General features: G+C 47.1%; 1 protein-coding gene and 1 pseudogene across 25 annotated transcripts in view; one reads left to right on the top strand and one right to left on the bottom strand.

The window, feature by feature from the left end:
• Positions 1-20,456, top strand: part of LOC102143922 (leukocyte immunoglobulin-like receptor subfamily A member 3) — a 103,456-nt gene that overhangs the window by 62,354 nt on the left and 20,646 nt on the right. For 4 of the 25 annotated variants that reach the window (XM_065535941.2, XM_074024655.1, XM_074024654.1 and 1 more), the window contains 7 exons: positions 567-617; positions 1,228-1,350; positions 1,666-1,741; positions 1,817-1,854; positions 2,141-2,193; positions 3,078-3,236; positions 3,316-3,652. In XM_065535941.2, coding sequence (XP_065392013.1) covers positions 567-617; positions 1,228-1,350; positions 1,666-1,741; positions 1,817-1,854; positions 2,141-2,193; positions 3,078-3,236; positions 3,316-3,462 — 647 coding nt within the window. In that variant the 3' untranslated portion in view covers positions 3,463-3,652. Of the gene's footprint in view, positions 1-243; positions 295-566; positions 618-1,227; positions 1,351-1,665; positions 1,742-1,816; positions 1,855-2,140; positions 2,194-3,077; positions 3,237-3,315; positions 3,653-20,456 lie in introns of those variants that run through there. The other 21 variants (XM_065535940.2, XM_045380963.3, XM_065535939.2 and 18 more) reach the window with 13 other exon arrangements.
• On the bottom strand, positions 13,909-14,661 carry LOC141409144 (ATP-dependent zinc metalloprotease YME1L1 pseudogene; annotated as a pseudogene).

Below are 20,456 nucleotides of genomic sequence, written 5' to 3'. Positions count from 1 at the left end.
GGATGGAGTGAGCAGGGATCTAAGCGGGGCTTAGCCAGAAGGGCACTCACCTCAGAGGGAAGGAGGACAACAGGGCCCTCCCAGGCATGCCCACCCTCAGCGGCGTCACCAGCATCATGAAGAGGAGAAGTGGGTGGAGGGAGCGGCCTGAGGAGGCCACATGGCCCGAGTAGAGAAATTTGGTTTGAGGTGGGGACTGCAAGGAAGCCCCGCTCCTCAGCTTCCTCTCATTCTTTAACCCAGGACCCTCTGGGAGTCCCAGCCTCCCACTCACTGGTCCCACCCCCACACCTGGTGAGTCCCTGAGGCCTCTGGGCTTGGAGGGATCACGGCCTCCCCCACATTTCCCAGAGTCCCATTCCCCTCGGGGACTCAAGCTCGGGCTTCCCTCCAGGGAGCTGGGCAGAGCCAGAGGAGGGGCCACAGGCTCCCAGGGGCTCAGGCTGGGCCAGTGAGGGGTGGGGTCGAGGCAGAGGGACGTGTTGGGGCCCAGCCTGGGGGAGGAGCAGCCGGGCTGACGTGGGGAGCAGGGCAGCCCCAGCCCTCACCTTCCCATCCTGACCCAGCAGGCCCTGAGGACCAGTCCCTCAACCCCACGGGGTCGGATCCCCAGAGTGGTGAGTGGGGGGCTCTGAGAGGAAGGTGGGCGGGGTCCGGGGAGGCAGGGTGGATTCTGTCCTAGGTTCAGCCTCCTCTGAAGATGGTGACGTGGACAGGCCCCTCCGCTGCCTGGGCCTCAGTTTCTCCAGGTGTAAAGGAAAGAAGCCTGCGGGTGGGAACGTTCCTTTCAGCTCTGACTCCCAGCTGTGACCTCCTGGGAGAGGAGGCCTCCCAGGGAAGCCTCCCAGACCCGATTCCGCAGGGGCCTGTCCTGTCCCACCTGCAGCAGTGACGGTGACCTGGGGCAGGGGAGGGGAGCAGGGCTGTGGTTCAGGACGGTCAGGTTCTTTCCCTGCATCTCTGGGGCTCAGCTCCGGTGCAGGGAACAAGGGCTGCGGGTCAGACTTCCCGGTTCCCTTCCCAGCTCTGCCGCTTCCCGGCTGGGGGTCCTGGGGCAGGTGATTCCCCTCTCTTAGCCTCAGTTTTCCATCTGTAAGGTGGGTGGGTGTTTCCATTCCGTGCTGTACGACTGTTGTGGGGGTTGGAGGTGGTGAACAGAAGGTCCGGCACACAGTAGGCGCTCATTTCAATGACATCACCCCCATTTCTGATGTCATCATGCTCAAGGTCTGGGAAGGCACCTGGGGGTTGTGACTGGCATCTTGGTGGCCTTCGTCCTGCTGCTCTTCCTCCTCCTCCTCCTCTTCCTCGTCCTCCGACATCGACGTCAGGGCAAACATTGGACATCGGGTGAGTAGGGAAGGGGGCACCCCATGGGCCGACCAAGGGTGGGCTCAGGGCACCAGCCAAAGGGAACCCAAACCACTGGGCAAATGCAGCTTTGAGGAACTGTTCCAGCATTTCTCACCAGGCGAATGGAGAAAGCACTTAATGTCAGTCCCATCTACAAATGTAAAGTGTCCTTCGGGCTCTGTCCATCTCATGGGGCGTTTGGAACATGGAGGCAGGAGTGTTTTCAGGTTTCCTTCCTTACCTTCGAGCTGTGTGTGGGGGGCAGGGGGCTCCGATGTTCCCAGGGCTGAGGCTCTGTCCTTCTTCCCCCAGCCCAGAGAAAGGCTGATTTCCAACATCCTGCAGGGGCTGTGAAGCCAGAGCCCAGAGACAGAGGCTTTCAGAGGAGGTAATTCTGCCCGAAGACCCGAGACTCCCACTGGGCCCCCGTACACTGCCACTAAAGCTCCCTTTCCTCCCCCAGGTCCAGTCCAGCTGCCGACACCCAGGAAGAAAACCTCTGTGAGTGACAGGAAGAGGCGACCAGCCAGGAGGAGATGGGGGAGGCGACCAGCCAGGAGGAGATGGGGGCCCCAAAGTTTCCATAGCAATGGGGAAAGGGGCACAGGCTGGAAAGGGTCTGGGGCTCAGGGTGAAATGATCTCACCCCACACTGTGGGACCTCGGGAACATCGCAGCCCCTCCCTGCATCACAGTGGCCCCGTGTGGGAGCTGGGCAGGGGCCCGCAGGACTGAGAGGTCTCAGGGAACCTTCCGAGGAGACAAACCCCTTGCTGTGTCCCAGCAGATGCTGCCGTGAAGGACACACAGCCTGAGGACAGGGTGGAGCTGGACAGTCGGGTGAGACCCCGCCCCTGTCCCGGGCACCAAAGGCCTCCTGGTGCCAGATCTAATCCTGCAGGACTTCTCCGTCCTCCTTCCCCTGGCTCTCAGCATCGTCAGGGGTGGACCCCTCCTTGTCCAGCACGCTGCCTCCCGCCTACTGTGACCTCACTCTCTCCTGCTGTCCTGGGACCTCACGGGCCTCCTTCTGGGTCCCCTTCCCGCTCCTCCTCCTCTGTTTGGCCGTCTGGTTGTTAGAGCGCTCCCCAGGCCTCAGGAGGATGAGGAATAGATGAACCACCCCGGTCCCCTGGGCTCCGCTTCATTCATTCATCCAGCGAGTGTTCCCAGGGAGCTCACTGTGGATCAGGCTCCCTGTGGGAGCTGCAGACACAGCAGGGAGCAGAGCCACCCCTGCCTCTGGAGCTCACCTCATGGTGGGAAACAAAATGCAAATAAATGCAGTGTCCAGCAGTGCAGCGTGCTGTAAGAAACATAAACCAGGGAAAGGGCAGAGAGTGTGGGGCAGTGGGGCCAGTCTGAATGTAAGGGGAGGGCTGTCTGCTCAGCTGTCATCTGAGAAGCCTGGACAGAGGGGGCCACAGGATCCTCTAATGGACGAGCCCCTGCAGGCAGAAGAAACAGACGTGCAAAGGCCCCGAGGCAGCAGCGAGCTCTTGCAGGAAGGCCGTGTGAGGCTGCAGCCAAATGAGCAAGGTCAGAGTGAGGAGGAGAGGCCAGAACCACAGGGAGGGAGCGGCCAGACCTCCCACGGCCTTAGGGCGTCCCTGAGATTCCATCAGGAAAGGGATGTAGTCGAATCATCCTGGGAACAGTGAAGAAAATTGACTCCAGGGGGTCAGGGGGACTCAAGGACACCTCCCACCAGTGTCTTTCTCCAGCAGAGCCCACACGATGAAGACCCCCAGGCAGTGACATACGCCCAGGTGGAACACTCCGGACCTAGGAGAGAAATGGCCTCCCCTCCCTCCCCACTGTCTGAGGAATTCCTGGACACAAAGGACACACAGGCGGAAGAGGACAGGCAGAGGGACACTGAGGTGAGTCCTTTCCTCTCCAGGCCCCCAGGCCTCCCCCACCCCCACCACGTTCCTTCCCTCTCACTCTCCCCCACTGCAGGCTGCTGCATCTGAAGACCCCCAGGATGTGACCTATGCCCAGCTGCAGAGCTTGACCCTCAGACGGGAGGCAACTGAGCCTCCTCCAACCCAGGAAAGGGAACCTCCAGCTGAGCCCAGCGTCTACGCCACTCTGGCCATCCACTAACCTGGAGGGGACCCAGACCCCACACTCAGCAGGAGACTCGGGACTGCTGAAGGCACGGGAGCTGCCCCCAGTGGACAGCAATGAACCTCAGTCAGCCTGGACCTCTGGGAACTTTGGGAATCGCTTGATTCTGTAGTCTAAATAACTAATATCCCTACATTTTTAAATTAAACAACAGACTTCTCAATAATCAATGAGTTAACTGAGAAAACTAAAATCAGAAGTAAGAATGTGCTTGAAACTGAATCACAATATAAATATTACACACCACACAATGAAATGGAAAAACTACAAACCACAAATGAAAAAAGTAGAAAAGAAAAAACAAAACAAAACAAAACACTAGGAAATGAACGACGTTGGCTTTCGTATCAGGAATTTAGAAAAAGAATAACAAATTATCCCAAATGAAGGTGTGAGAAAGGGAATAATAAGAAAAAGCAGAGTTGCTCATGAGGAAACACCAAAACGTGAAAATTCCACAAAGCCAGTGAAGCTGATTCTTGAAAATATTAATTACACTCATAAATCCTAACTACATTGAGCAAGAAAAAGAAAGAGCAGGCACGCATTTCCATGTGGGCGCGAAGAAGCAGACAGCCCGGCAGACCCTACACACATTTTCAAAAACTAACAACAGAACAGGGTGCAAACCTATGCCAATATACTAGAAAATGCAGATTAAATAGATGAAATATTCAAAACTGGAGTTTACTTAATGAACGTAAGAGTGATCAGAGAATCTGACTCATTTTAGATGTGTGTGTGTGTGTGTGAAATATACTGACTAATAAAAATGTTCCCATGGGCCGGGCGCGGTGGCTCAAGCCTGTAATCCCAGCACTTTGGGAGGCCGAGACGGGCGGATCACGAGGTCAGGAGATCGAGACCATCCTGGCTAACACGGTGAAACCCCGTCTCTACTAAAAAATACAAAAAACTAGCCGGGCGCGGTGGCGGGCGCCTGTAGTCCCAGCTACTCGGGAGGCTGAGGCCGGAGAATGGCGTGAACCCGGGAGGCGGAGCTTGCAGTGAGCTGAGATCCAGCCACTGCACTCCAGCCTGGGCGACAGAGCGAGACTCCGTCTCAAAAAAAAAAAAAAAAAAAAAAAAAAAAAAAAAAATGTTCCCATGGTATAAACTCCAGTTCACGAAGCTTCATTGGTGATTTTTTTACAAATATTGACACACTAATGAAATGCACAAACACACCCAGAGCGTCACAAATGTTTCTTGAGAATAGAAAAAGAGGCAATGTGCCTGGGTGCGGTGGCTCACGCCTGAAATCTCAACACATAGGGAGGCAGAGGCGGCAGATTACTTGAGGCCGGGAGTTCAAGACCAGCCTGGCCAACATGGTAAAACCCCATCTCTTACTAAAAATACAAAAATTAGCCAGACATGGTGGCTAACGCTGCAATCCCAGCTACTGGGGAGGCAGAGGCAGGAGAATCATTTGATCCCAGGAGGTGGAGCTTGCAGTGAGCTCAGATCCCACCCCTGCACTCCAGCCTGGTCCATAGAGCCAGACTCTGTCTCAAAAAATTAAAAAAAAAAAAGTCATCACATATAAAATGGAATTTTCCATTCTATAAAAGGCACGTTTTAAACTCTACAGGTTTTTTTTTTTGCTTCAAAATAATATTTTTTATTTTATTTTAATGTTTTACTTTATTTTATTTGGCAATTTAAAAGTCTACATATTGAGGGTGTACAACATGATATTTTAGTATATATGAATACCCTGTGAAATCAGTAGGTCAAGCTAATTAACGTATCTGTAATATCACATAGTTATCTTTTTGTTAAGAGAATATTTAAAATCTACTTTTTTTTTTTTATTTGAGACGAAGTTTCACTCTTGTTGCCCAGGCAATGGCGCAATCTCAGCTCACCGCAACCTCCACCTCCCAGGTTCAAGCAATTCTCCTGCCCCAGCCCCCCGAGTAGCTGGAATTACAGGCATGCACCATCACACCCGGCTAATTTTGTATTTTTAGTAGAGACGGGGTTTGTCCATGTTGGTCAGGCTGGTCTTGAACTCCTGACCTCGTGATTCACTCACCTTGGCCTCCCAGAGTGCTAGGATTATAGGTGTGAGCCACTGCACTCGGCCCTAAAATCTACTTTCTTACCAGTGTTCGCGTATACAATCCATTGTGAGCAACTGTAGTCACTGTATTGTACAACAGATCTGCTAAACTCACTCCTCCTGTCTAACTGAAACACGGTATCCTTCGATGCAGCTCTCTGATTCCACCCCCGCCCCCTCAGCTCCCAGGAACCACCTTCAACTCTACTTCCATGAGCTGAACTGGGGCAATCCACACATAAGTGAGATCAGGCAGCAGGGGTCTTCCTGTGTCTTCTTTACTCCACGTGGCATGATGTCCTCGAGGCTCATCCATGTCACAAATGAAACGATTTCCTTCTTCTAGAAGGCTGAGTAGTTTTTCGCTGTGGATACTCTGAGCACTTCCTTTTCTGTATCCACTCGCCTGCTGGTGGACACTTGGGCGGGTTCCATGTCTTGGTTATGGTGACTAAAGCTGTCATGAATATGGGAGGGCGGGCATCTCTTCAACGTACTGATGTCGTTTCCTTTAGATACACACCCGGCAGTGAAATTGTTGCAGCGTAGGGCAGTTCTGATTGTTAACTTCTGAAAAACATCTATAGTATTTTTGCGGTCATTGTACTCATTTACATTACCACTAGCAGAGTGCAGGGTTCCATTTTTCCACTTTTTCGCCAACACTTGCTACTCTACTTTTTTTTTTTTTTTAGATGGACCCATGTTCCATGGCCCAGGCTAGAGTGCAGTGGCGTGATCTCGGCTCACTGCAACCTCCGCCTCCCGGGTTCAAGCAATTCTCGTGTCTCAGCCTCCCAAGTAGCTGTGACTACAGACGCCTGCCACTATGCCCGGCTAATTTTTTTGTATTTTTAGTAGAGACAGAGTTTCACCTTGTTGATTAGGCTGATCTTGAACTCCTGACCTCAGGTGATCCACCCGTCTCAGCCTCCCAAAGTGCTGAGATTACAGGCATGAGACACCGCGCCCGGCCTATTCTTTTTCATAGTAACCATCCTAACAGACGTGAGGTTATAGCTTATTGAAGTTTATATGTATATATGTATATTTATATATGAAAAAGTATGCATTCATATGGCTACATCCATACGTACATATGCACATATGTACAGATACGTATGTACATATATGCATGTGTATGTATATATATACACATATGTATACACATGTATGTGTAAAAAGTGAAATTTTGCAGTGAGATATCACCTCACAGCTATTACATTGCCTGTTATGAAAATGGTAGAAGATCAGATTGTTGAGCATGGGGAGAAAAGAAAATCTTTACATACCATTGGTGGATGTGTAAATTAATACAGCCATTTTAGAAAACAGTATGGAAGCTTCTCAAAAAACTAAACGTGCAACCACCGTGTAATCCAGCAAACCCAGAGGAAATGATATTGACACACAGAAGAGATGTCCACACTCCTAAGTTCAGCACGATTCACAATTGCCAAGATTCACAAACAATTCTATATTTTTGAATAAGGATTCATTTCTGCTCTCACTGTAGAGAAAACGGGCCCTAATTACACATTAGCTGAACTCTGAGTACTCACCCATGGATGTGTCTGTGAGGGCGCATGGTCACGTGTGTGTGTGTGTGTTTCGGTGTGTGGTTTTCCCAGTCTGAGTACTCACCCACGTGTGTGTCTCTGAGGGTGCATGTGCACGTGTGTGTGTGTGTTTCAGTGTGTGGTTTTCCCAGTCTGAGTACTCACCCACGTGTGTGTCTCTGAGGGTGCATGTGCACGTGTGTGTAAGTGTGTGTTTTAGTGTGTGGTTTTTCCCATTTTTCCTCCCTCGAGGGTATCACATTACACATTTTGAATCCTGTGATCTTCCAACTAAGTTTCATCATTTAGAATTGCTTTCACTGAGTGTGAAAACAGTAAAAAAATTTTAAATGTAGCTCTGGAAATACCTTCCTTTCCCTTTCACTCTCTATCAAGATTTGTGAAATTTTTTATTTATTTATTCTTATTTTAAGTTCTGGGGTGTATGTGCAGGGTCTGCAGGTTTTTTACACAGGTAAACGTGTGCCATGGTGGTTTGCTGCACCTACCAACCCATCACCTAGGTATAGCCCAGCATGCATCAGCTATTTTTCCTAATCCTCTCCCTTTCCCAACCCCCCCTCCTCCAGCAGGCCCCAGTGTGTGTTGTCCCCCTCCCTGTGTCCACGTGATCTCCTTGTTCAGCTCCCACTTGTAAGTGAGAACATGCAGTGTCTGGTTTTTTGTTCCTGCGTTAGTTTGCTAAGGATAATGGCTTCCAGCTCCATCCATGTCCCTCACAAGGACATGATTTTGTTCCTTTTTATGGCTGCATAGTATTCCATGGTGTATATGTGCCACATTTTCTTTATCCAGTCTATCGTTGATGGGCATTTGGGCTGATTCCATGTCTTTGCTACTATGAATAGTGCTCCAATAAACATACGGGTACATGTATCTTTGTAATAGAATCATTTACATTCCTTTGGGTACATACCCAGAGACTGCTGGGCCAAATGGTATTTCTGGTTCCAGATCTTTGAGGAATCGCCACACCATCTTCCACACTGGTTGAACTAATTACATTCCCACCAACAGTGTAAAAGTGTTTCTATTTCTCTGCAACCTCACCACCATCTGTTTCTCCTTGACTTTTTCATAATCGCCATTCCAACTGGTGTGAGATGGTATCCCGTTGTGGTTGGTTTTGACTTGCATTTCTCTAATGATCAGTGATGTGGAGCTTTTTTTCATGTTTATTGGCTGCATAAATGTCTTCTTTTGACAAGTGTTTGTTCATGTCCTTTGCCCATTTATTAATGAGTTTGTTTCATTCTTGTAAATGTGTTTAAGTTCCTTGTAGATTCTGGATGTTAGACCTTTGTTAGATGGACAGATTGCAAAAAGTGTCTCCCATTCTGTAGCTTGTCTACTTGCTCTGATAAGGGTTTCTCTTGCTGCGCAGAAGCTCTTTAGTTTAATTTGATCCCATTTGTCAATTTTAGTTTTCGTTGCAATTGCTTTTGGTGATTTTGCCATGAAATCTTTGCCCGTGCCTATGTCCTGAATTATATTAAATAAAGCATAAGGAAAAAGATGTAGAAGGGAAAGTACATGTAATGGTTAAGGTGACTACGGCCAACCCGTCCCCGTTTCTCAAGATGAAGCCTGACGTGTTGGGTTTAATGTGTGAGACAAGCTGCCAACAGGTCGTTTACCTTTGTCTTTAGTAATTTGGGTTAACATAGAATTCTTCGCTCACCATGAATTTCTGAAGGCATTTCTTTAGTATCTCCTGGTGCTGAATTTGGTGTTGGAAGTTCCAATCCCAATGAGCATGCAAATCCATTGGAAATAATTTGCATTTTTACCAAGAAATAATTTTAGGATTTGTGGTGGTGGTGGTGGTGTTGTTGTTGTTTCCAGGCCAGACCTCTTTGTATTTTTTTAATGAGTTGAAAATTATGTAATATAAAAATAACATTTTAAAACCCACAATTCAGATCAGGCTCAGGGGCTCATGCCTGTAATCCCAGCACTTTGGGAGGCTGAGGCAGGTGGATCACTTGAGGTCAGGAGTTTGAGACCAGCCTGGACAACATGGTGAAACCCTGTCTCTACTAAAAGTACAAAAATTAGCCAGGCATGGTGTCGCACACCTGTAATCCCAGCTACTCAGGAGGCTGAGACAGGAGAATTGCTTGAACCCAGGAGGCAGAGGTTGCAGTGAGAGGAGATTATGCCACTGCATTCTAGCCTGGGCAACAGAGTGAGACTCTATCAAAAAGAAAAAATAAAAAAAGCCCCGCAATTCAGCCTAGGATATGTGTATTAAATTTACATTCGATCTTTTTCTTAGGATTGGCTTGGTATTCATGCTCTTTTTTGGTTCCATATGAATTTTAGGATTGTTTTTTCTAATTCTGTGAAAAATGATATTGGCATTTTGATGGGAATTGCATTGAATATGAAGATTGCTTTGGGCAGTATGATCATTTTCACAATACTGATTCTTCCAATCCATGAGCATGGGATATATTTCTGTTTTGCTGTGCCATCTACGATTTCTTTCAGCAGCGTTTTATTGTTCTTCTTGTAGAGATCTTTCACCTCCTTGGTTAGGTATCTGCTTAGGTATTTTTAATTTTTTGCAACAGTTGTACAAGGGACTGAGTTTTGCAGCAACTTGGATGAGCTGGAGGCCATTATTCATGACACCACATCCAGCTAATTTTTGTATTTTTTGTAGAGAAGAGGTTTTGCTGTGTGGCCCAGGCTGGTCTTGAACTCCTGGGCCCAAGTGACCGGCCCGCCTTGACCTCCCAAAGTGCTGGGACTGCAAGCATGAGCCACGGTGCCCGGCCCATCATAGCACTTTTGATCATGAGGATAATTCCTCCTTCTTGTCATTCTTGGACACATGCTTCCCACATGCCTCCTCTTCCAGAGAGGGTTTCTACCAGGGCTGTGCTGGTAGTTAAGGCTGGAAAAGGGGAGATGGTGCCACCCGCCAGTGCCACACAAGTCTGCTCAGGGCTGTCACCAGCAGGGGAGGGGCCAATGTGAGCCTCAGGCTCACATGCGGGACAGACGCCCATGTGTGATAACGCTACAGTGAATCTGTTTCGCACACATGGAGGAGGCGGCTCAGGGGTGACCATGGACCTGAGTCAATGGGCAGAGATACCCCAGTGCCATCCACAAACACAGGGGAGAAGGAGCCACAACTCCCTACTTCCGTCCAAAACCATGACCCCTCCCTGAGTGTGAGGGCCCGGAGGTTCTCCTCTGTCTCATACAGAGGTGGAAACCTCCCCCTTAGTGACCGCCTGACATTGCAAGTCACCAGCAGCCGCTCAGCCCCGACCTCTTCTGCTTCTTAAGGTTTCCTGCCTATGACAGGAAGTTTCATTTCTCATTTTCTTCGTAGGACTGTGCCTACATATTTCAGACACATTGTAAGTAGGTTTTCCCAGTGCTGGGAGCAGATGTGGGCTGTTGAGCACGTCAGTCGCTCACCGTGACTGTACAGTCCAACACCAGGATCCACGCATGTGTCCACCCCTCAAGTCTTAACCCGGTCTGGAAATGTGCCATGACCGAGGCCCTCCCATGACCCAGGCACAACTGGCCCCCGAACCGCTCAGGAGGGGAGTTCATGACAACAGGCCCCAAATGAGGAAACCGAGGCTCAGAGATGGGACTTACTGCCCAAGGTCATGCAGGCAGGGGTGAAGGTCAGCAATTCAGAAAAAATTAAGTCCCTATCCCAACCCGAAATCAGAACTCAAGACTAAGTACTTGTTTCCAAACCCTTGAAGGCAGACTGAGATGCAGGGGAATGCCCAAGGAAGCGGGGTTGAGGGTGGGAGGGACACCGAGGAGGCGGGAATGACTCAGAGGTTACTTTTAAGGGAGGGGGAGGTGAACACTGCTAAAAAATAAGAAAAAAAAAAAAAAAGGAGGGAAGTCTAAGAAGGAAACTGGAAGAAATAAAACCCAGACTCCAAAGACAAAAGAAGAGTCAGCATTTCTTTATTTCTCCTTTTTTCTCATTGCCATTTGGAGCTCGACTTGAAGTTCACAGCCAGGTGTGCGACACGTCTCTGCTGATCTGAGTCCGCCCTGCAGCAGGGACCTGCAGCTTCCCTGAAGCATCCCCAGGGCTGGGCCTCCATGGTAAGGATCCCACAATGCTGTGTTGATGGACAGGCTGAAGGAAGGAAGGAGACCCCACGGGGAGGCTCTAAGAAGAAGAACAAGGCCCCAGTGACCCTCACTTGGACAGGACAGACTCAGAAAGGTGCTGGGTCTATTGGCTCCTATGTCCTGACCCTTGGTGAGATGAGGACCGATGGGGCAAATAGCAGAAAAGGGTCAGGGAGATACCATCTCTGTACGAAGTATCTGAAGAGAGCCTAGTACCTGCCCCAGCCCCAGCCTTGGGGAAATGGAAGCCAGGCTCCCGGAGAGGGCAGTTCCCCGTCCTGTGGGGCTGCTGATGGGACAGCCTCATGACGGAGAACCCAGGCTTCCAGTAGATTTACTCCACCCAGGAACTGTGGCCTCGTCCATCTCCACAGCCAGGGGCTGTGGGAGGAGACGCCATGACTCCCACACTCACGCTCCTGATCTGTGTTGATGAAATTGAAAGAGGGAGCGGGGAGACCGTAGCCTGGGAGGAATCCCACCTCACAACTTGGTCCTGATTGAACAGGAGACCCCAGAGGTTCGCAGAGATCCCAGGGTGGGGAGGATCCGCCCAGGGTTCAGGAGGCGAATCTCTCGCAGTAAGTTCCGGGACCCCATCCCTAGTGTCACTCCTGTGCCTCAGTGGGATTTGGAGAGGATGTCTTAGATTAGAGGGAGTTGTGTCTTTCAGCGACAAAACCATACGAAAAACACCTGGACACTTCACGTCAGTGGATAAAGCATATCTTGTGCCAAATCAGGACCAAACTGCACTGAAATTTAGGGCTCACACTACAGTCACTCACCTTTGAGGAAAAGCATCCCAGGTTGGTGCCTGTCTCTGTGATAAACGTCTCCCTTCCTGGCTACAGGCAATGGGTTAAAGTAACACTGGCTGAAGAGGCACTATATTCACCTGATGATTATACTGAAAAATAGCCATAAAATTGTTCCCTCCAAATCCAGTTCCCTTTATGACAAGTCTCAAAAGAAGATACACAAACGGTCCACAAACATATGAAAAACGTGTGTGTGTGTATGTGTGTGTGTGTGCATGGAATACCACTCAGCCATAAAAAGGAACAAAATAATGGCATTCGCAGCAACCTAGATGAAGTTGGAGACCATTATTCTAAGTGGAGTAATTCAGGAATGGAAAACCAAACATCGTCTCTTCTCATAAGTGGGAGCTAAGCTATGAGGATGTAAAGGCACAAGAATGATATAATGGACTCCGGGGACTCACAGGGAACAATGGGAGGGGGATGACGGATAAAAGACCACACACTGGGTACAGTGTACACTGCTCGGGTGATGAATGCACCAAAATCTCAAAAATCACCACTAAAGAACTTATTCCTGTAACCAAACACCACCTGTTCCCCAAAAACTATTGAATTTTTTTAAAAAACAATAAATAAAAATAAATTTATCACATTAACAACAACAATGACAAAAACCCAATTTCACGTAGAATCATGTTTTCATGGTCTATGCATGTTATAACATGTCACTGGTCTTTGTTACCTTATGTGACTGAAGAATATTCCATTCTACAGCTGTATCACATTTTGTTTATGCATTCACCAATTGATGGACATTTGAGTTGCTTTCACTATTTAGCTATCATGAATAATGACACAAAAGGACATACATTTGTTGGTTTTTTTTCATTTTTGAAAGGTTATAATTATTTATTTTATTTTATTTTATTTTATTTTGAGACAGAGTCTCACTCTGTTGCCCAGGCTAGAGTGCAGTGGTGTGATCTCAGCTCACTGCAACCTCTGCCTCCTGGGTTCCAGCAATTATTGTGCCTCAGCCTCCCAAGTAGCTGGGATTACAGGCGTGCGCCACCACAGGTGTCTATTTTTTTTTGTATTTTAGTAGAGACAGGGTTTCACTGTGTTGGTCAGGCTGGTCTCGAACTCCTAGCCTCAAGCCTTCCATTCGCCTCAGCCTCCCAAAGTGCTGGGATTACAGGTGTGAGACACCACACCGTGCCAAAAGGTTATAATCATTTAAATTCGAGTTGCAACTGTATGCTTACAATTCTCTACATTTAGATTATGGTCAATCTGGAACATAATGCATCTTAATTAAGTTGCCACTGATGTATATAGAAGGCTAAAAGGAGAATTTTTTTTTTTTTTTTTTGAGACAGAGTCTTGCTCTGTCACCCAGGCTGGAGTGCAGTGGCTGGATCTCAGCTCACTGCAAGCTCCGCCTCCCGGGTTTACACCATTCTCCTGCCTCAGCCTCCCGAGTAGCTGGGACTACAGGCGCGCACCACCACACCCGGCTAATTTTTTGTATTTTTAGTAGAGACAGGGTTTCACCATGTTAACCAGGATGGTCTCGATCTCCTGACCTCGTGATCCGCCCGTCTCGGCCTCCCAAAGTGCTGGGATTACAGGCATGAGCCACCGCGCCCAGCAAAAAAGGAGAATTTTTATTCACATCTAGTAATCAACCATAAAATCATTAGTTACTTTCAACTTAATAACTAATTGACATTTCCCAAATGAGCTGTCCTTAATCCTGATAATTCTTTATTTTTTTTTAATATATTTGCCACAGGACGCTGATTTGCAATAGGAGTCACGATGGGAATAACCAAAATTGAGTAAATGTGACAAAAGATTGACAAAATGTTTCACACCCTTAAATTACATCACGTCGAGAATGAGGAGAAAGCGTTGCAAAAAGGAGACTACTGCAATGCTACTTACAATCTTGCAATAAAACCAGCAAAGCATCCATATCAAGAGAGTTCTCCTCTCACTTCCAACTTTTTCCCCTCAAAAACAATTTGAATCTCTTTGGCACCCAAAGTCTCACAGGTCAATAAAGGTTCTGCTAGATTCTTATGCTCCTCTGCATGAGTTTTCAAGATAAGTTTCGCTCATTTGTATGAGTCCCTTAGAAGGGTTCTTATCTCATGTTCAATGGCAGATTGAGTTTCTGGACTTAGTCTCCCTGTATCACTGTAAGTCATAACTCCAAGATTTCCACTAATTCCAAATTTGATAACTATCTGCTTTGCTATTTTAGTGACATTAGCAAAATCACTGGAAGCACCTGTTGTAATATGGTCAGTTCCAAATATAAGCTCCCCTGCCACTCTTGCTCCCATACTAATGTCCATTTGTGCAAGCAGCTGGGCTTGTTTCATTCCATCTGTCATCACCAAGTAACAGGGACACATGTCCAAATATTGGCCCTTGTGGCATGATTGTAGCTTTGTTGATAGACATTGCATCTTTTGTGTAATATGCAATAATGGCATGACCAGATTCATGGTACGTTGGGATGGATTTGCTTTTGTTATCAATTTCTATGCTTCTTCTTTTTTTTTTTTTTTTTTTGAGAAGGAGTCTCGCTCTGTCACCCAGGCTGGAGTGCAGTGGCCGGATCTCAGCTCACTGCAAGCTCCGCCTCCCGGGTTCACGCCATTCTCCTGCCTCAGCCTCCCGAGTAGCTGGGACTACAGGCGCCCACCACCTCGCCCGGCTACAATTTCTATGCTTCTTCTGTCAGGCCACATTATAATTTTGTCTTTGGAAAACTTCAGTTCCTTCATGGTAACCACTTCTTTTCCATCAACAGCTACAAAAGGATGTATATTTGGTGTGATTTCATTCATATGAAATGTCCAGAATAGACAAAGCCATAGAAACAGAAAGTAGACTAGTGATTTAAGGCTGAGGGAAGGGGAGAATTAGGATTGAGTACTTAAGAGGTTCTTTCTGAGGTGATGGAAATGCTGTGGGATGAGGTAGGGATGGTGATTGCACAGCATAGTGAAGACACTAAAATCCATTTATTTGTACACTAAAAAATGGTGCATTTCATATGGTGTGAGTTATGTCACATAACTAAGTAAATAAATAAATAATGTATATCCAGGCTTCTGCCCAGGGTTTGGGAAGCTGGAAAGAGTTTCACTAGCTGGGCACAGTGGCTCACACCTATAATCCCAGCACTTTGGGAGGCTGAGGCGGGTGGATCGCCTGAGGTCAGAAGTTTGAGACTAGCCTGGCAAACATAATGAAACCCCATCTCTACTAAAAATACAAAGAAATAGCTGGGTGTGGTGGCGCATGCCTGTAATCCCAGCTACTAGGGAGGCTGAGGTAGGAGAATCCCTTGAACCCGGGAGACAGAGGTTGCAGTGAGCCAAGAGATCGTGTCATGGTACTCTAGCCTGGGCAACAAGAGTGAAACTCCATGCCTCCCCATCCCCCCCCCAAAAAAAGAGCTTCACTGCCATCCTAACCACGAGTAAAACTCAGATCAACTCCATAATGTATATTTCACCTGAGACCATCAGAAATCCGAGCTCTGGGAGCAACGGGGTAACCTGAATTCCAAGGAGGAGTAGGATGCCATGACAGCCTCTACAGAGGCAGAACACACGAGGGTGGGAGGCTGCCATACAAGCTGGGAAAGAGAAATCAGATGAAATTGTCAGGAATTCAAGAGTCGGTGTTTGCTGGCCTCCAAGAGACGAGGATCTCTGGGAACTTAAGACGGAGGAGCACTTCACATTCAGCCACGAGCTCTTTTCCGTGGATCTCAACTGGACATTCACAACATAGATTAGAAGTAAGGTGGAGACCCAAAATTTGTGGTCAGACATGATTACCTTCCACTGTGCATGGCCTGAAACTTCTCCCATGTGTAGATACTTCTCCCATGTGTAGATACTTCTCCCATGTGTAGAAAAAGACTTAAGTCATTGGGAGAGGATGGGCAAAACCTGCCAATCTCACAATACAGGAAACAACCCATTGTGGACGTAACAAGGTAGATTTAAGAGTCTATCACTAGGAGTACAGAGGAAATTTTCTGATAATCCCAGATATACAAATGTCAGGAGAGGGCCAGGAAATTCCTGCCCTAATCAACCAAAGCTACCAGGTACAATCCAGCTGCCAAGGAGAAGGAGGACACGAACACTGAGAGAGCCCCACCCCCGAGGCCCACAGACATAGAAATTGCCCAAGACTGGCAAGGACTTCATGACTAAAACACCAAAAGCAATGGCAACAAAAGCCAAAATTGACAAATGGGATCTCATTAAATGAAAGAGCTTCTGCACCGCAAAAGAAACTACCATCAGAGTGAACAGGCAACCTACAGAATGGGAGAACATTTTTGCAATCTACCCATCTGACAAAGGGCTGATATCCAGAATCTACAAAGAACTTCAACAAATGTACAAGAATAAATCAAACAACCCCATCAAAAAGTGGGCAAAGGATATGAACAGACACTTCTCAAAAGAAGACATTTATGCAGCCAACAGACACGTGAAAAAATGCTCATCATCACTGGCCATCAGAGAAATGCAAATCAAAACCACAATGAGATACCATCTCACACCAGTTAGAATGGTGATCATTAAAAAGTCAGGAAACAGGCCCGGCGTGGTGGCTCAAGCCTGTAATCCCAGCACTTTGGAAGGCCGAGGCGGGCGGATCACAAGGTCAGGAGATCGAGACCACAGTGAAACCCCGTCTCTACTAAAAATACAAAAAATTAGCCGGGCGCGGTGGCGGGCGCCTGTAGTCCCAGCTACTCAGGAGGCTGAGGCAGGAGAATGGCGGGAACCCGGGAGGCGGAGCTTGCAGTGAGCCAAGATCGCGCCACTGCACTCCAGCCTGGGCAACAGCGTGAGACTCCGTCTCAAAAAAAAAAAAAAAAAAAAAAAGTCAGGAAACAGGTGCTGGAGAGGATGTGGAGAAATAGCAACACTTTTACACTGTTGGTGGGACTGTAAACTAGTTCAACCATTGTGGAAGACAGTGTGGCGATTCCTCAAGGATTTAGAACTAGAAATACCATTTGACCCAGCCATCCCATTACTGGGTATATACCCAAAGGATTATAAATCATGCTGCTATAAAGACACATGCACATGTATGTTTATTGCGGTACTATTCACAATAGCAAAGACTCGGAACCAACTCAAATGCCCATCAATGATAGACTGGATTAAGAAAATGTCACACATATACACCATGAAATAATATGCAGCCATCAAAAAGGACGAATTCATGTCTTTTGTAGGGACATGGATGAAGCTGGAAATCGTCATTCTCAGCAAACTATCGCAAGGACAGAAAACCAAACACCGCATGTTCTCACTCATAGGTGGGAATTGAACAATGAGAACATTTGGACACAGGAAGGGGAACATCACACACTGGAGCCTGTCATGGGGTAGAGGGAGTGGGGAGGGATAGCATCAGGAGATATACCTAACGTAAATGACGAGTTAATGGGTGCAGCACACCAACATGGCACATGTATACATATGTAACAAACCTGTACATTGTGCACATGTGCCCTAGAACTTAAAGTATAATTAAAAAAAAAGAAAGAAAGAAAGAAAGAAATTGCCCAAGACTGAGGCTGGGTGAGGACGGGAGAAATTTCTACTCCCCACCGTGCGCCTACCCCTGAGAAGCAAGCAAGAGCAGTCCACAGCGGGGGCAGGCACCAGGTGGAGTACAGGATTGATGCGGTGGAGTCCATCCAGCTGTGGGGTCAGCAGTCCCAGTGCAAGCAGGAGGGGCCCATGAATGGGATAGCCATGGAGCAAGAAAGGAGGACATGCATGGACCCAACACCAGCGACTCCCTCTCACCAAGGACCATGTAGCCACCACTGTAGCTGAAAGTCTCACCTGTGACCAGTAGAGAGGTCTGGATGTGATGCCATCCATAGAAGGGACCAGCAATCCACCTGGTAACGACTTGATGACATGGAACACATTCGACCCAGGAGGGGGCAGCAAACCTCCCTTAGTCCAGTGGATGCTTGTGCTGAAAATGGGTTTGTCGGAGCTCTTGGAAGGAGTCTGTGAGGACTCCGAATGTCTGACGTGTTTAAACGAAATAGCCCAAGACTTATTCTCAGAATGGAAATGCAGATGCCCACAAAATCAGTGGAGGGAATGAGAACATGGCCACAGGATATTCTGGGGAAGACCTGAGATATGTACCATGCAGTGGCTTGATTTTACTGGTACCGAAAGAACATTGAAATGGCCTCTTAAAATTGGATGTATTGAACAGTTTGTGAATGAGACTCTGCAGTTTGGGGGTTCTGCTACCATAGATGTAATAGGGATATAGAAAGCTGTAGATGATATACATAATAGGTATAGCTATAAAGACAATAAATGGGCCAGGTCCGGTGTCCCATGCCTGTAATCCCAGCACTTTGGGAGGCCGAAGCAGGTGGATCGCCTGAGTTCAGGAGTTCGAGACCAGCCTGACTGACATTGTGAAACGCTGTCTCTACTAAAAATACAAAAATTAGCCGGGCGTGGTGCTGTTCACCTGTAATCCCAGCTACTCGGGAGGATGAGGCACGAGAATCGCTTGAACCCGGGAGGCAAAGGTTGTAATGAGCCAAGATTGAGCCATTGCACTCCAGCCTGGGCAACAGAGCAAGACTCTGTCTCAAAAAAAAAAAAATAAAAGTAAATAAATCTCCTACAGCATATGAGGCCAGGTTCAGCAGCAGCAGGGACCCCAGAATAGACAAATGGAGGTGCTTATTGGGCCCTGGGAAATAGGGAGTGTTATAAGGATTACTTCACTGCCTGGGAAGAGGCGTATCTGCAGCGCGGACTCAAGGGGGCTGGTCTAATTCTAGGGAAGCGGACTACCACAGCTGTTCAGTCTACAGGGCCATGTATCTCTGCTCAGTCAATACTCTATTTCCCTGGGAAATGGGGTAACACGTCAGATCACCCCGGGGATGCTCAGCTCAGCCATGGCACCACTTTGTCCAGAGGCAGGGTGTCACTTTAGCTCAGGCATGGAAGACATGGCTGATTTCGGAGGCCAGGGCATTGTTCTACCAGGATGCAGGGTGCGATGGTTCATACTGAGTGTCAACGTGATTGGATTGGAGGATGCAAAGTATTGATCCTGGATGTGTCTGCGAGGGTGTTGCAGAAGGAGATTAACATTTGAGTCAGTGGGCTGGGGAAGGCAGACCCACCCTTTACCTGGGTGGGCACCATCTAGTTAGCTGCCAGCAAATACAAAGCGGGCAGAAAAACGTGAATAAATGAAACTGGTCTAACCTCCCAGCCTACATCTTTCCCCTGTGCTGGATGCTTCCTGCCCTTGGACATCAGACTCCAAGTTCTTCAGTTTTGGAACTCGGACTCACTCTCCTTGCTCCTCAGCCTGCAGACAGCCCATTGTGGGATGCTGTGATAGTGTGAGTTATTTTTTAATTTTAACTTTTTTTTGAGATGGAGTCTCACTCTGTCGCCAGGCTGGAGTACAGTGGCACAATCATGACTCACTACAACCTCGCTTCCCGGGTTCGACTGATTCTTCTGCCTCAGCCTCACGAGTAACTGGGACCACAGGTGCACCCCACCACGCCTGGCTAATTTTGTAAAAGAGTGTGAGTTAATACTTAATAAACATCCATATATATATATGGTGTATATACATATATATGTATGGTGTATATATATGTATGGTATGGTATATACACACACATATATACAGTATATATAATATACATATATGATATATGCACACACATATCTATATATATACATATATACCATTAGTTCTGTCCCTCTAGAGAACCCTAATACATTAATATAATAGTATATATACTCTGTGTGTATATATATACACATATGTGTGTGTATATATACACATAATACACACATATGTGTACATATACACACATATGTATACATACATATGATTTTATACATATATACACACACACATATATATACACCATTAGTTCTGTCCCTCTGGAGAACCCTAATACATTAATATAATAATATATATGCCCTGACTAATACACTAATGTAATAATATATATTCACAGACATATATATATACACACACACACACATATATATACACCATTAGTTCTGTTAATATAATATATATGCCTTGACCAATACACTAATATAATAATATATATTCACAGACATATATATATACACACACACACACATATATATACACCATTAGTTCTGTCCCCCTGGAGAACCCTAATACATTGATATAATAATATATATGCCCTGACTAACACACTAATATAATAATACATATTCACAGACATATATATACACATACACACACATATATATACACCATTAGTTCTGTCCCCCTGGAGAACCCTAATACATTGATATAATAATATATATGCCC

The sequence above is a fragment of the Macaca fascicularis genome, chromosome 19, assembly GCF_037993035.2.
Source record: "Macaca fascicularis isolate 582-1 chromosome 19, T2T-MFA8v1.1".
Taxonomy (NCBI): domain Eukaryota; kingdom Metazoa; phylum Chordata; class Mammalia; order Primates; family Cercopithecidae; genus Macaca; species Macaca fascicularis.
The sequence above is the reverse complement of the archived record's forward strand: the minus strand, read 5'-3'. Positions and strand labels throughout refer to the sequence as shown.